Source organism: Eumetopias jubatus, unplaced genomic scaffold (genome assembly GCF_037043125.1).
Source record: "Eumetopias jubatus isolate StellerSeaLion01/CBP00866 unplaced genomic scaffold, mEumJub1_p1.0 scaffold_4, whole genome shotgun sequence".
Classification (NCBI taxonomy): domain Eukaryota; kingdom Metazoa; phylum Chordata; class Mammalia; order Carnivora; family Otariidae; genus Eumetopias; species Eumetopias jubatus.
The window spans coordinates 80,054,250-80,070,236 of record NW_028274810.1 but is presented as its reverse complement, the minus strand read 5'-3'; the positions used below and the strand labels follow the sequence as shown (position 1 = coordinate 80,070,236).

Below are 15,987 nucleotides of genomic sequence, written 5' to 3'. Positions count from 1 at the left end.
AAATCCAGCTTGCTTTCTGTGTTTGTTTTTTGTTTTTCTGTACACTGTTCTTGTAAATAAAGTTTTATTGGATCATTGTCACATTCATTCATTTATATTATCTGTGGGTGCTTTTGGTCTACCAGGGCAGAGTTGAGTAGTTGTGGTAGTATGGCTTCCAAAATTGAAAATATTTAGTATCTGGCCCTTTGCAGATAAAGTTTGCTGACCTCTGGATTAAAGGACTATATTAAAAAACAATGAAACCATTTTCTTAGTATTTTATTGTGGAAGTACAACTTTATGAGAAATCAAAGGAATCACAAAGGTAAAAACTAGATTTTTGGCATAGAAATGGAAACTTCAGTAAAAAATTGTAAAAGTAAATATTGAAAAAATGTTGGTAACATGCTATAAAAGTTAATATTGGTACATTATAAGTGGATATTACAAAAAGAATTGCAGATTGAGACAACAGTGGGGAAAGACTTTTAAATGGCTTTTTACACAAATTGCTAGAATAAATCTAATTAGAAGTTTAAAAAAAAAAAAACCCGTCATTGTGTATCAGGAACATTGTGTACCTTTTTACCTAGTAATTTCACTTCAAGAATCCTTCCTTTAGAACATAATGCTAAGTATGAGAGTATGAGTATTCACAGAGATGTTCATCATGGTATTTCTGATTATACCAAATGTTGGGAAACAAGTGGACTGACAGTGGGTTATGGTTATATATTCTCAGTGTCATGCAGGACCATTAAATTGGATACTGAGGCCAAAGGAAAAATCAGTAATACCGATCCTGTCTTTATTTATATAAGTTTTCTTGTTTTGTTCCTCATGGATTGTACATTTAAAAAAATATTGCATTAAAATATTATCTTGATTACTGAGATTTTTGGTACCTTAATTTTGTGCCTGAGGCAAGTGCCTCACTCACCTCATCCCAGTCTCATCCCTGTGTAATCTGATATGTCTATTAAATAATATACCTATCAATATTTCTCAAACGTGAGTAATGGACCAGATACCTCTTACCACAAAAAAAAGGGGTTATGTTGGAGTTGTCTGAGAATTCCAAGAATAAGAGGTCTGCTGGGGTTTTGCAAGTTTCAATGTAATAAACAATGAATGAAAATAAAAGTTAAATCTGCCACTTACAGATTTCACAGTGAAATAATATAATTGTAAAAACAACAGCACTGAAACCTTGTAGTATAACTCAGTTATATGTGGTTATTCATGATGAAAAATATGTTTATATTCACCAAAAAAGTCATTGAAATAAATACACAGTTTTCAAAAATATTCTCTTAGAATTCTCAGACTCCCTAGAATATATCTGTAGACCTCAGGGATTCTTTGAATCCAGCTTATAAAACACCAATGTAATAATAGGCAAATGTTCGATTGACTCAGTGATCGAGAAATCATTTTATTAGAATGATATATTCAGTTTAATTACAACTATGTAGAAAAATAAAGCCTTTGAATACAGGAGGGGAAAAGACTGGAAAGACATATACCAAAAGAATAACAGTGGTGGTTTTGGTGTGATGTAAATATGAGTAGAATTTTTTCCTTATTTCTACCTGTCTAAACTTTGTATAGTGTGTATTACTTTTATAATAAACAGCAACTTAACATACTGTAATAGTAAGAATTTTCAAAAATAATTTAAATATCTGGTAGTGCTACAGGCTAATTGGGTAGCTACTTTCATTTTTTACCTCTTAATTTTTCAGCATATGCAAACCTATTATACCCTTACTGCAATTACCGTTTGCTTGCTATTATTTCTTATTAATGGTAATGTAGTATGAACATTTTGTCCGCCCTGTGTAGCCAAAGTAAAATGTATTGAATGTCTGGATTTCTTTAGATACATTGTATTAATTCTTTTCTGTAAGTATTTATTTATTTATTTTCTTTTTTAAAGGAGTATAGTCATGGCCAACAGCAAAAAACTCAAGAAGGGGAATTGAAAATTAGTGCTGTCTTTTCAGTCAGTGGCAGTCCTCTTGGTAAGAAACAGAACTGAGTAAATGCATCATGTTTATTTATTCTGACCGGTATGATGAGAGGAAGTATCTGCTTGTATTAGTAAACCAGGCCGTTCTCTGCCCATTTGGAATGGCTTTAATTATATATTGCATAATTAGTTTTGGGTTTCAACACTGGTTCTAGAAGAGAAAGAAGGATATATATCCTTAAAATTCAGACAAAAAGTAAAACATTTTTTCTTTTCTTTTTTTTAAGCTCCACAGTTGACTACTGGCTTTCAGCCTTCACTGGCGTCATCTGGCATGAATAAAATGCTTCCTTCAGTTCCAGCCACAGCTGTCCGAGTTTCCTGTTCTGGTTGTAAAAAAATCCTCCAGAAGGGGCAAACTGCTTATCAGAGGAAAGGGTCTACTCAGCTTTTCTGTTCCACGCTGTGCCTCACTGGATATACAGTTCCACCTGCCCGCCCACCGCCGCCTCCCACCAAGAAAACTTGTTCAAGTTGCTCAAAGTATAGCAGAATTCTGAATTATCTTCTTTGTTTCCTTTTAAAGTACTCTGTTCTTATCTGTATATTATTTAATTTTCTACATTTCCATGTTTATTGAGTAGTCCCACAGCATGTTGCTGCTCTCAGGTTTTCCTGTTTTTTAAAGATTTATTTATATGAGAGAGAGCAAGCGGGAGGGAGGAGAAGAGGGAGAGGAAGAAAGAATCTCAAGCAGACTTCCCGATGAGCATGGAGCTTGATGTTGAGGGGCTTGCTCTCCCGACCCTGAGATCATGACTTGAACCAAAATCAAGAGTTGGGCGCTCAACTGACTGATCCACCTAGGCACCCCTCTCAGTTTTTCTGAATACTAGGTGCTCACCTTATTTTAACTGCAAATAATGTGCCTTTTATATATTAAGAGATGTTTTTGAAACAAACCTTTCCATCCTTTTTAGTTGAGATGCTTTATAAATGAAAACTATACCATCATGTAATAGCACAGTATTTTATCTTAGAGGTAATAGATACTTAAATCCACAAATATTTAAAGTTATGTATCTTGTTATCTAATTGGAATTCATTTAAGACTTACTTTAAAAGGACTCCAGTGTATATATTTTTTTTATCTCCTCAGTATCTCTGAACTACCTCAGAGGTTCCAGTTTAGTGTTTAATATCGAAAGAATATGACCTTAGACCTTGATAAGGTCTTTCTGATATATTTGAAGAATATGAATTCATTTTGTTTGATTTGGTATGGTGATTGTTAGAAACTGCTTAAATAAGTCACAGAAAGATGAATAATGCTCTTGTTCTGAAACACTTTGGCCTCTATTATTAAGCTATTCAAACCACAATTTAACAGTTTAGATATTTGTATTTATACTTCCTCACATGAATCCTTCCCTTTCTCTGTCTGGAAAGGGAAGAAGATGCTCCCTCTTCTGGTTTAGTTGGAAAAAGGCATTTTAGAGACTTGAAAGACATTTGAATGTGGTTAGAAGTATTTCTGGTAGTTACGTGGCTTCCTTTTATGTTTCATGTTTCATTTAATGACAGTAGACTTCTTTATAATGTTTGAATTATAAAACATACTTTTAAAAGTGTGTACTTCATTAATTCTAAGATTAAATCAACTTGAAAATTATTTTTATAGGGTTTTTTTGTTTTGCCATGAGATAATTTCATATAATAACTTCCTCTTATGCTTCTTTATTTAATTCTACTTTAGTGATTGGCACTTTGTAAAATTTCAGTTTTATTTCTTCTTTCATTATAATAGTCATAGATATTTTCAGAGATATATCAGTGAATTTTAAAAATGATCGTAGAAAACTCACAGAAGTTTTAAAATGTGTGCCCTCTTTCTGTCTGTGTTTTTAAAGTCTTGTCCGTACATACTATTCTTTTCATCTAAATTTATTATATCCCTTTGGTTTGCATAGCGTTATCTGGAGATAGGTCATTTTCACCTACATGTCATGTCTTATCCATCTTGATCATATGTAGTTGTTATCCTTTAAGATTACATTTGTCTTTTGTTCTCTTTGGTCTTATCCATAAATCTTCCATGTTTTCAGCCTGTCATTCCTTGACTCTTAACTCTTCTACCTCTTCATTCATTCACTTATCTATTATCCTTTTTTCACCCCTGTTCTTTTCCATTTGCCTCTTACTCTTCTCTATCAGGTATTCCTTACCTGCCTGTCTCCTCTGCCTTTTCTTCCCCATTTGCTTTCTTTTCTCCCCTTCTCATTTTATAGGATGTCTTTTCTGTTGCTGCTCAGCCCTCAACCCCTGATCAGTCTTGATTTTCCTTGCATTCTGTTTTACTTCCTGAACTACTCTTTCATCTCCTTTTTACCACTTTACCTTTCCTTCCCTTGTTTTCCTTTTTTTTTTTTTCCCTTCAACATGGGCTTGAACTCACGACCTTGAGATAGAGACCTGAGCTGAGATCAAGAATTGGATGTTTAGGGACGCCTGGGTTGCTCAGTCTGTTAAGCGACTGCCTTCAGCTCAGGTCGTGATCCCAGGGTTCTGGGATTTAGCCCTGCATCGCGCTCCTTGCTCAGCAGGGAGCCTGCTTCTCCCTCTGTCTGCTGCTCCCTCTGCCTGTGCTCTCTCTGAAAAATAAATAGATAAAATCTTAAAAAAAAAAAAAATAATCGGACTCTTAACTGACTGAGCCACCCAGGCGCCCCTGTTTTCCTCTTATTTACACAGTCATTACAGCAATTTGGGATAGTCTGGTTTATCTGACTATAAAATTGTTCAATTGGATCGATCGTACCTTAAATATAAGGAAATTGGATTCAAAAAAGTTAAAATATTTCCTCAGTGTCACATAGCTGGTTAATTTTGCTAACACCCCGCCCCCGGCCCCCATGTAGTCCATATAATCAAACAGGTTTGATTTGTAAGTTAATCCCTTGAAGGATCCCAAGAAGGATTTCAATTTAATTTGAATGGGTGGAGGTAGAAAAGATTTCCTTCCTGATAGCCACTATTTTTATAGACCAGTAGAAATATAGCAGCAGCACTTAGGTTACAAGAAACTCAATAGCTATTTGAAGTAACAGTTTTATTTTTCTTAATCTTTTATTAAGCATATCTCTTAACATCTTGAATTTAACCTAAACTCTGAGTATATTTTGGCTAATTATCATTTAATTTTCAGGTTTCTTTAGTAATAAGGACCTAACACTGTTTTTAAAAATCTTTTTCAAATCCTCTGTAAAAGAGGTAATTTGGAGGATAATTTTTAAAATACTATTAGAAAGATCAGATTACTTGATATAATGATACTCAAGTAACTATTTGAGGATTTTCTGTATCATTTCTGAATTTTTACTATTTGGAATCAGATATAATGTATAATAAGATGTAATGTAGTTGGATGCTAGGCATACTGAGGGGAGTGAGACATATACCTACTTTTATTCTTGCCTTGCCTTGATCCATGCTGCACCCCAGCCCTTATCTCCTTAACCTTCTAGGAAGCTCCTATTTAAGATGCAGCTAAAATGTCACCTTTTGGGTAGGCTTTCATGTCACATATTGTCTGAAATAATTGTTTCTTCGTTTCTGTTTCTATTGTACGTTATGCTTTTTCATAATTGTTTCACTTTTATATATTAAGGATGCTTCTGTTATGGTATTTTATATGTCATTTGTCTTTTTGTCCCAATACACTGTGAGCTCCTGGAGTGCATGTTTGTACCATATTGTGACACAGTGTATAGCTAGTGCCTGGCTCAATATAAGTGCTCAATAAATACCTATATAAATGAAATACATTAAAACCTAGGGACGCCTGGGTGGCTTAGCTTGTTAAGCGTCTGCCTTCATCTCAGGTCATGATCCCAGGGTCCTGGGATCAAGCCTCATTTTGGGGTCCCTGCTAAGTGGGGAGCCTGCTTCTCCCTCTCCCTTTGCCTCTCCCCCTGCTCATGTTCTTTCTTTTTCTCTCTCTCTGTCAAATAAATAAAATAAAAAAAAAACCAACCCCTAATTAAAAAATAACTGGGGCGCCTGGGTGGCTGAGTTGGTTAAGTGTCTGCCTTTGGCTGAGGTCATGATCCCAGGGTCCTGGGATCAAGTCCCGCATCGGGCTCCCTGCTCAGCAGAAAGTTTGCTTCTCCCTCTGCCTGCTGCTTCCCCTGCTTGTGCTCTCTCTTTCTCTCTGTCATACAAATAAATAAAATCTTAAAAAAAACTGTGAAGGCAAAAACAAATGCAGAAAGTAGAAGAGCCTAGAGCTACTAAGTATAGAAGATGAGGTATGGAGTTATGTATTATAGCATATGAGGTGTTCCTTGTGATGATTCCCATTATGTTTACTGTTATGTTTTATTGAAGCAGAGATATTTGTAATCTTTTCTAAAAAGTACTCTATTAGTGTAATCTGTTTAAGATGCAAGAATGAGTATAATGGTTTATATACTATTATGTGGTGTGCACTCGGGAGGGAGACAACATTTAGAAAATTTCCATAAAGGCATTTTTTTTCCATTGGCTTTTTTTTTTTTTTTTTAAGAGAGACAGTGAGTGTGAGCATGAGCCAGGGAGGGGCAGAGGGAGAATCTCAAGCAGGCTCCATGCTCAGCCCAGAGCCCAACTTGGGGCTTGATCTCATGACCCTGAGATCATGACCTGAGCCGAAATCAAGAGTTGGTCACTTAACCAGGAGCCCCTTCCATTGGCTTTTAAAATGGTTTACACTTAAACGATTTAATAAACTGCTATGTGGGAGCACTGGTTTGGGGGTAGGATAAGGTGTAGAACGGTAGGGGGCCTTAGAAGTGTTTTAATCTTCATTGCCTTTGCTACTAATGCTTACAAATTAAATTATTTAAAAATAGAAGTACTCGATTTTATATAACTATGCTAGAATATACACTGTGTGGCTTGAAATGTTATTTTTACATTTATTTATTAACGATTTTACTTTTAAGTAATTTCTACACCCAGCATGCGGCTCTCTCTCACAGCCCTAAGATCAACAGTCTTGTGCTCCACCAACTGAGCCAGCCAGGTGCCCCTGTATTTTTACTTTTAAAAGATGGTGTTTTTAAAGTTTTTCAAGTGTAATATATTTTTAAAGAATATTTTGAAAATATGAAAGAGCCTAAAGAAGAAAATTAACATCTGTTATAATCCTACCTATTAGAGATAATGAATAAAACTTTGATGTATATCCTTTTAGTCTTGAAACACAGTATACTAATCCTCCCAACAGTTCTATGAAGTAAGCCATGTGTTAGTTCTGTTTATAGAACAGAACTTAAGGATCAGAGCAATTTATCCATTTACCCAGGAAAACCCATGTGTTTTTTATTTAAATATCAGTGCCCTTTCCATACATATATATATAATTGCCTCTGCTTTATTTATTTATTTATTTTAAAGATTAGAGAGAGAGCATGAGCGGGGAGGAGCGGGAGAAGCAGGCTCCCCGCTGAGCTGGGAGCCCGATGCAGGGCTCGAGCCCAGAACCCTGGGATGATGACCTGAGCTGAAGGCAGACACCTAACCGACTGAGCCACCCAGGCGCCCCTGTTTTATTTATTTTAACTGACAAAAAGGAAAAATACAAATGATACTGTGGCTTATTTTATTTTTGTTATCATTTTTAGAGATATTTTAAATCCAAAGGATGTGATCAGTGCCCAGTTTGAAAATAGCACCACTAGTAAAGATTTTTGCAGTCAGTCATGTCTATCAACATATGAACTGAAAAGGAAACCTGTTGTCACCATAAATACGAACAGCATTTCAACCAAATGCAGCATGTGTCAGAAGAATGCTGTTGTAAGTCATCTTACTTTTGGGTGGGAGATCCAGGGAGATCTAATGTTTGTGCTTAAAAGAACAGCTTTTAATGGTTTCTGCTCGTTGTTGATGTGTTGTTTTTCAATTTCTAGATTCGACATGAAGTTAATTACCAGAATGTGGTACATAAACTTTGCAGTGATGCCTGCTTCTCGAAGTTTCGCTCTGCCAACAACCTCACCATGAACTGTTGTGAGAACTGTGGAGGCTACTGTTACAGTGGCTCTGGGCAGTGCCACATGCTTCAGATAGAGGGCCAGTCTAAGAAGTTTTGTAGCTCAGCATGTGTCACAGCATATAAGCAGGTACATGACTGTATTTAACCCCAATGTCTTTGTTCCTTTTAGAAGGATCTACTTGTTTTGGTAGAACTTACTTATGAAAATACTGTCACAAAAATACTAAGATGTTATTTTTTTTAAGATTTCATTTATTTGTCAGAGGGAGAGAGAGAAGATGTTATTATTAGCTTAATATTTTTACATATAAATAGTTGTCAAATGAATGTGTATTAAAAACCCACTTGTAGAGTTTTATAAGTAGCATATTTTTCTCTTCATGCATTTAAAATACATGCTTTTAGGGCATGGCATTTGTATTTCAAATATGATTCATGTTTTTTAACAGTATTTTGAAAATGCACAAAGAAGAAAAATAATGCATCTCCCAGAGATACCCAGTTTCATCTTTTTGGTGAATAGTTTTCTTTGAAATATATTTTTGGTTTGCATATAAGTGTATACTTTTTTATTTGATAAGGTAAGGTCACAAGTTACATATATATTCTTGCCATCAAATCCATATAGTTGAAATTGCAAGTCAGAAAATAAAAGTCTTACAATTATTTAAGAGGTTTTTCCTTCATGAAATAAGAAAAATAAATGTAGGTTATATGTTATTTTGTGAATTGATGAGGTTTATAGAAGATGAATCACATGAATGCTGTATGACAAATGTCTGTTAGGCAGTTTCATTTTTACTATATTTGTATTTTGTTAGTAAATTTTGATCACAAATTAGATTTTAAAATTCATAAGTCCAAAGGAATATTTTTAATTTTACAGTACCTTCCTGTTTCAATGCATTAGCTGATCATTCTTTTTCTTAAATTAGTGAATCTTTATACAGTCTAACAAGATTCATGAATGTAATGTCATTTGAGAAATTTCTTTTAAATTATTCTTAATACTTTGCAGTGATTTTGGAATTTTCAGTGTTATATGGTGTTTCCATTTATTCTTATTCTGAAGCACATTAAAGGGGCTTAGCTTTACTATTTATTCCTTCCTCTAGAAACACATTGGTTTTGCCCTCACAGGGAGAGAAAAGACAGTATCTTCATGAGCTTATCCTTGTCCAAAAGACTTTTCTTGATATTGTTCAAGTACTAAAAGTTACTTGGATTCAGTCCATTGAAAGATGGTTCATATTCCACAAAAGAAGGAGAAATAGGTTGAATCATCTTAATTTTAAATTATTTATTGTTTTTAATTTAGCCAATATCTATAAATTTCTCACATATTAATATGTACTATAGTGTAGAGAAAGAACGTGAATTTAGAAGTAAAGCAGATCTCAGTTTGATTCCTTGACTTTCTATTGAAATAGAATTTTTACCTGGGGAAAGCCGTTAAACTCCCTAGGTCCATTTTCTTATCTGTGAATGGATATTATGCTACTACTGTTACTGAGATGTTGTTAGAATTATGTGAAGTAAGAATGAGAAAGCACCTACTATAGAAACTGGCATATTGAAGATGGTCATATCTGCTGCTTTCTTTCCTTCGTCATATATAATTCATTAAACAAACATTAGATGTGATTCCTGTTTTGAGGGGCTGCTGCCTCCTGGGGGAGATAGACCTACAACTGAGTAGAGATGGTATGATGGAAGTATTATGGTACAGCAGGGCACAGATCAGTTCTCCTTGATAGGACAAGATGAAACTATCAGCAAAAACTTCACAGAGATAATGGATACTGTATATACTTCATAGGTTATCCTGAATGTGTGATATGTTAGTAGTATTTAGCATTACTTGCTGCTGAATCCCTAATTTAGTGGGAACTTAAGATAACAGACTCATTGATTGCTTATATTTAGACACTTGTGATATCCAAAGTTTGCTCCCACTTTATTGCTTACTTGCTTACTGCTTTGTGTGCTTCGTTGTTGTTAGTGGTAGAATATTTAGTAGTGAATTTTCTAATTTTATTCTCTTGAATTCACATTTAATTGCCATATATAGCACCTTTTGTGAGGGGGAGTTCTTCTTATTTTTAGCATAGTGTAAGAGCATGAATTCCCTGTTGTGTAATTTTTTAAAATTCCATTTTTAAAACTATAGTTACAATCAATTAATAGATCCCCAAATTAATTGCCAGGTTGTGGTCAGCATTATTTTTTAATGAAATAGAATAGAGTGGAAAATAGAAACATGCATCACATGTTATTATAATTTATATTGTTTTATGAAACTTTTTCAGTTTTATATACATATATGTGTAATACACAAAACTTCAGAAATATGTACTGGGTCACTTTGTAAAATTTATTTCTTACTGAGGATTGTAATCATAAAAGTTTGAAAGCCACTAATTTAAAATATTTCAACAGTGTTAAGTATAAACATTTCAAAGAATTATGCTTTTACTTATAATTTGGTAAAAATGAATGTTATTTTATTCTCTTAATAGAAATCAGCCAAAATTACACCATGTGCGCTTTGCAAATCATTGAGATCCTCAGCAGAAATGATTGAAAATACCAATAGCTTGGGAAAGACAGAGCTTTTCTGTTCTGTTAATTGCTTATCTGCTTACAGAGTTAAAATGGTTACTTCTGCAGGTAATACCGGTTTCATAAACTATATAAGTAATAATAGTTGGCAAAAGTTATGGTTATTGCTTTTTTGTATAGTAGAGATTTTTGTCCAAATATAATTGATTTTTAAGGCAAATTTAAACTATTTCAGATCTGTGTTGTAAAATATCATCTCTTGCCTTGATTGCTTAAGTTATGTTTATTTATTTGCTTGCCTATTTGTGCATTCCCCTTTTCCAAAAAAATTTCATATGGCTTCTTTAATATATCTTTTTATCCACACCTGATTTATTTCAGTATTCATTTACTTCATAGTTTCAGGGTAGACTGTAGGTAGACTGGAGCCTACTTTAAATTAAAAGAAGTATTATTAATGTTAAATTAGTTTTTGTATGTATGTGACATGATTTAGTTTCAGTTCCTGCAACTTGACCTGGCCCTTGAATTTTCATATATTGGATACTTACTTATTTTCTCAAACATTTATGAACATTTGTGTATATTACTCATTAGTTTTTATTTTGATTTGCTTAGGTGTACAAGTGCAGTGTAACAGTTGTAAAACCTCAGCAATCCCTCAGTATCACCTCGCCATGTCAGATGGAAGTATACGCAACTTCTGCAGCTATAGCTGTGTTGTCGCGTTCCAGGTACGACTTCAAAAATCTTCCTCCCTTCCAGTCAGTGAGGTGCCTACTATGTAGTATGTAAACTTGGTAGGTGTTTGCTCCTGCCCCGATTGCCTACACTTCTATCTCAGTCTTGTTAAACGTGGATTCTTTGACTTTTGCTGTATTTGGAGGATTGTCATTTAATTGCCTCCTGTAACATTAAGTGGAATTGTTATTACCCAGATTATCTATTGGGAGGATATTATTTTTAAAGGAGGTTATTAGTTTGGGGCCCTGGCTGGCTCTCAATAGGGCAAACCACTCTTGATCTTGGGATTGTCAGTTTGAGCCCCATGTTGCACAGAGATTACTTTTAAAAAAAGTTAAAAAAATTAAATAAAAAAGGAGATCATTAAATTATTTTAGTTTTTGGGTATAAGTGACACTGCACATTCAGTTATAAGCTGCTCAAAGGTAGGGGGTTTTGCTTGTTCACAGGTGTATCTTATGTACCTCGAACTATGCTTGTCAAACTTAGGCACTCAGTGCTTATTTGTTTGAACAAATGATTACATTGATCATTTTGTTTGTTTCATTTTTCAGAATTTGTTCAACAAACCAACAGGAATGAATTCTTCAGTAGTGCCCTTGTCTCAGGGCCAAGTAATTGTAAGCATCCCCACAAGTTCAACAGTATCAGCAGGAGGGGGGAACACCTCTGCTGTTTCTCCCACCTCCATCAGTAGCTCTGCTGCAGCTGGTCTCCAGCGACTTGCTGCCCAATCCCAGCACGTTGGGTTCACACGAAGTGTTGTGAAACTCAAGTGTCAGCACTGTAACCGCCTTTTTGCCACAAAACCAGAACTTCTTGACTATAAGGTAAAGTATAGGATAATGATATAGGGTTTGAGTATAAAATGGTCTATCTATAACATCATTTCTGGCTTTTCATCTCTCAAAATTACACTACTTGTTTTGAAAGTAGGAGGGAATAAGGATTTCCAAAAGATAAACCAAATGTTTAATTAGTACTTGATGATTATTTCTTTGCAGGGTAAAATGTTTCAGTTCTGTGGCAAGAATTGCTCTGATGAATATAAGAAAATAAATAATGTAATGGCAATGTGTGAATATTGTAAAATTGAGAAAATTGTAAAGGAGACTGTGCGATTCTCAGGTGCTGACAAGTCATTCTGTAGTGAAGGTAAAGGCAAGATCATCTTACCTACTGAGCATGTTGGTCCTTTTAAAAGTAACTGATGATTTAAGCTGTTACTATTTAAGTTTATCTAGTTTATCCTTCGTGTATAACAACAAAGCCTTTTGTTTACACTTGGTTTGCTTTTTTTTTTTTTCTGAGCTAATCCTTCATATCATATAGATGTCAAAATGAAGGAAAAGATCATTGGACTGTATTACAGAAGATGGTGGTGATATGAAAAACATTCCATGTTCTTAGATTGATAGGGATCTTGTAGTTACTGCACTTTTTTTAAAGTTGTATTTATTAGGTTGGGGAGGGGCAGAGGGAGAAGAAGAGGGAGATAATCTTAAGCAGACTCCCTGCTGAGTGTGAAGCCTGCCATAGGGCTCCGTCCCAGGACCCTGAGGTCATGGCTGGAGCAGAAACCAGACATCGGACACTTAACCGACTGAGCCCCCCTGGCACCCCTATTGCACCTTATTTGTAAAGAGAACTTCTTAAATTTTGGTAGCATCCTAAACATGTTTGTGGGGCGCCTGGGTGGCTCAGTTGTTAAGTGTCTGCCTTAGGCTCAGGTCATGATCCCAGGGTCCTGGGATCGAGCCCTGCATTGGGCTCCCTGCTCCACAGGAAGCCTGCTTCTCCCTTACCCACTCCCCCTGCTTGTGTTCCCTCTCTTGCTGTGTCTCTGTCAAATAAATAAAATCTTTAAAAAAAATAAAAATAAAAAAAACAGACATGTTTCTGAATAGGCAAATCAATGTGAGGTAGATTTTCTCTTTATTTAGATGACTATTTTGTATGTTTAATATGTTTTGTTTTATTCTAAAACTGTACACAATTGGCCTCCTAGACTAGTGGCTTTCAAACCTTTTGACCACAACACAAAAGATCATTGTGACCCAGTATGTTATCACCCTCCCAAGTAAAATAAAAATTTTATGAAACAAAGCTGGCTTTTATTATATGTGATGCACTGTAATATTTTCTGTCCTGTCTTATTTTATTTAAAAAAAGAAAATGATAGAATAGATCCTTTAATTGATCTCTCGATCTACTAATTGCTAAGGATCCAAGTGTGAAAACATTGTCACAGGGCATTTAAGTTTAAAGGTATAGATACTTAATATTTTTTCTCACGTTAATTTTATCTTTCCTGTTTTTAGGTTGCAAATTGCTTTATAAACACGACTTGGCAAAACGCTGGGGAAATCACTGTAAAATGTGCAGTTATTGTTTACAGACATCTCCCAAATTGGTACAGAATAATTTGGGGGGGAAAGTAGAAGAGTTCTGTTGTGAAGAATGCATGTCCAAATATACAGTTCTGTTCTATCAGGTAAATATAATCCACATTCCTGGGGTTTTTCAAGTTAGGGCATACATTACTCCATTGTATTCTTTAATGTAGTATGAAGGGCAGTTTAGTGATTTAAAACTTTTAAGTATTAAATGTATTATGTAAAAAAAAAAGTATTATGTCCTCTTGCAGTATTAATAAAAGATTTAAGAAGACTTCAATGTCACTGAAGTTACGTTCTTTTTGTTTTTTTTTAAGATTTTATTTATTTATTTGATAGAGAGCACAAGTAGGAGAGTGGCAGGCAGAGGGAGAGGGAGAAGCAGGCTCTCCACTGAGCCGGGAATATAGGTCTTATTTTCATTTCACTATGTTTTTAAATTACTTTTTATTGACATCTATAATGTGACTTTTAATGTTTAGTATAAATGATAAAAAATGATACTTACCATCTTAGGGTGGTTAACCTTCATTTTTGTGTTCTAGATAAGTTACTTTCCTCACTTGTCATTTGTGTACTGCTTTCATTCTCTCAGGCCACAGATAATTTGTTTTTTACTCCTTTACCATCTTACTTCATTTTTAGATGGCCAAATGTGATGGTTGTAAGCGACAGGGTAAACTCAGTGAGTCCTTGAAATGGCGAGGAGAAATTAAACATTTCTGTAACCTGCTTTGTATCTTGATGTTCTGTAATCAGCAGAGTATGTGTGACCCACCTTCACAAAACAATGCAGGTAAAATTAAACTTTACAGTCTTTATCAGTGCCAAGGACCAACTACTGTTCTACAGATTGGGAACTTTAAACAGTTGTTAATAATTTCATGAAACACAAATTCACAAATTTCATTCTGTTCAAATAGCATTAACATTTAAAACCCTTTTTTGTTTAACATCAAAGTGAGTTCATTATGTTTTCTCTGAGCATATTGAATTAAATTGTAAGAACTATGGGAAAGAATGGCAGTTAATGTTTGTAATTGGGTATATACACCTTGATTTCCTTAAAAAAGGATTTGAGAGTAAAACAAAGGACATAGAATCGAAATCACATGGCCTTTTAAATATACTGCATGCATAGTTATACAAGAGAAAGTACATGGAATACTTTTATGTTTCACTAATTAAAAGAATTAAAAAAAAGCCCAGTTAATCCTAAAGTGATTCTTTGCTTTAACAGAATTTAACCTTACTAAAAGCATTGTTTAACCTCCTTGAGATGTTGGTTTCTTTGTATGTGCACATAAATTAAAAGGTTTTTTTTATTTTTGTTTATTAGCAAGTATTTCCATGGTGCCAGCTGCTTCAGCAGGGCCCCCGTCTCTAAGAAAGGATTCAACTCCAGTTATAGCTAATGTAGTATCATTAGCCAGTGCTCCTGCTGCTCAGCCCACAGTGAATTCTAACAGTGTCTTACAAGGTATGTCTGAGTTTAAAGCATTTATCTATAGCCTTTTGATGTTGAATACAGTCGGTCTGTATCTTTTTTTTCCATCAGTGATCATTTTCGTATGTTTGACACACTTTTATTATGAGTGGTGGCTCCTTGTGGGCTGCTGGGTATTAAACAATGTTTGTATCACTTTCTGGTCTCTTTTTTTCATGTGACACTTTACATGTAGTTTTCCTGTGAATTAAGATAATTCATGTTTTTATTATGAGATTTTGTGTCTGTCGTTCCACCATCAGCTTTAAATGCTACTGTTTAAATAATTGTGTAAGATCCTAAATATTTATTTTAATTTATATCAGGTGCAGTTCCAACAGTAACAGCAAAAATCATTGGTGATGTAAGTTTTATTCTTTTAACTGGTATTGCCACTGTATTTATTTCCCAATTTTATACATATGAATATGTCTGTTAATTTTTCCTCCTTATTCTTTGTTATATAAAATAAATTTTATAAGCTCATTTAATCTTTGGGAACAAGATTCTGGTTATTCTGGTTAATTAGGCCTTTTACGTACTTTGATTTCTTTGAATGCTTGCTCTCTGTGTAGTTACTGAAGGCTGTTTTTGTTTGGTTTAGTTTAGTTGTTTTTTTTTTAGTTTAGCTTTAGAGAATTAAATTTTATAGAATTCAGGCATAAAAGGTATTTGGGGTGTTTTATAATATAGTCAGATTGTAAATGAAATATTTATAAAATGTACTTTGTTTTCCACCCAGTGCAGATTATCCTTAAATAAGCATTCTTGTTTCTTCACTCAGTATTTTTTTGTTTTGTCTCTTAAA

General features: G+C 34.4%; 1 protein-coding gene across 2 annotated transcripts in view; it reads left to right on the top strand.

Moving 5' to 3' along the window:
• Positions 1-15,987, top strand: part of ZMYM4 (zinc finger MYM-type containing 4) — a 125,512-nt gene that overhangs the window by 79,318 nt on the left and 30,207 nt on the right. For both annotated transcript variants that reach the window (XM_028113779.1, XM_028113781.1), the window contains 12 exons: positions 1,922-2,006; positions 2,242-2,497; positions 7,618-7,792; positions 7,906-8,118; positions 10,511-10,661; positions 11,172-11,287; positions 11,852-12,127; positions 12,302-12,452; positions 13,619-13,791; positions 14,339-14,489; positions 15,033-15,173; positions 15,506-15,543. In XM_028113779.1, the coding sequence (XP_027969580.1) occupies positions 1,922-2,006; positions 2,242-2,497; positions 7,618-7,792; positions 7,906-8,118; positions 10,511-10,661; positions 11,172-11,287; positions 11,852-12,127; positions 12,302-12,452; positions 13,619-13,791; positions 14,339-14,489; positions 15,033-15,173; positions 15,506-15,543 (1,926 nt within the window). The remainder of the gene's footprint in view (positions 1-1,921; positions 2,007-2,241; positions 2,498-7,617; positions 7,793-7,905; positions 8,119-10,510; positions 10,662-11,171; positions 11,288-11,851; positions 12,128-12,301; positions 12,453-13,618; positions 13,792-14,338; positions 14,490-15,032; positions 15,174-15,505; positions 15,544-15,987) is intronic.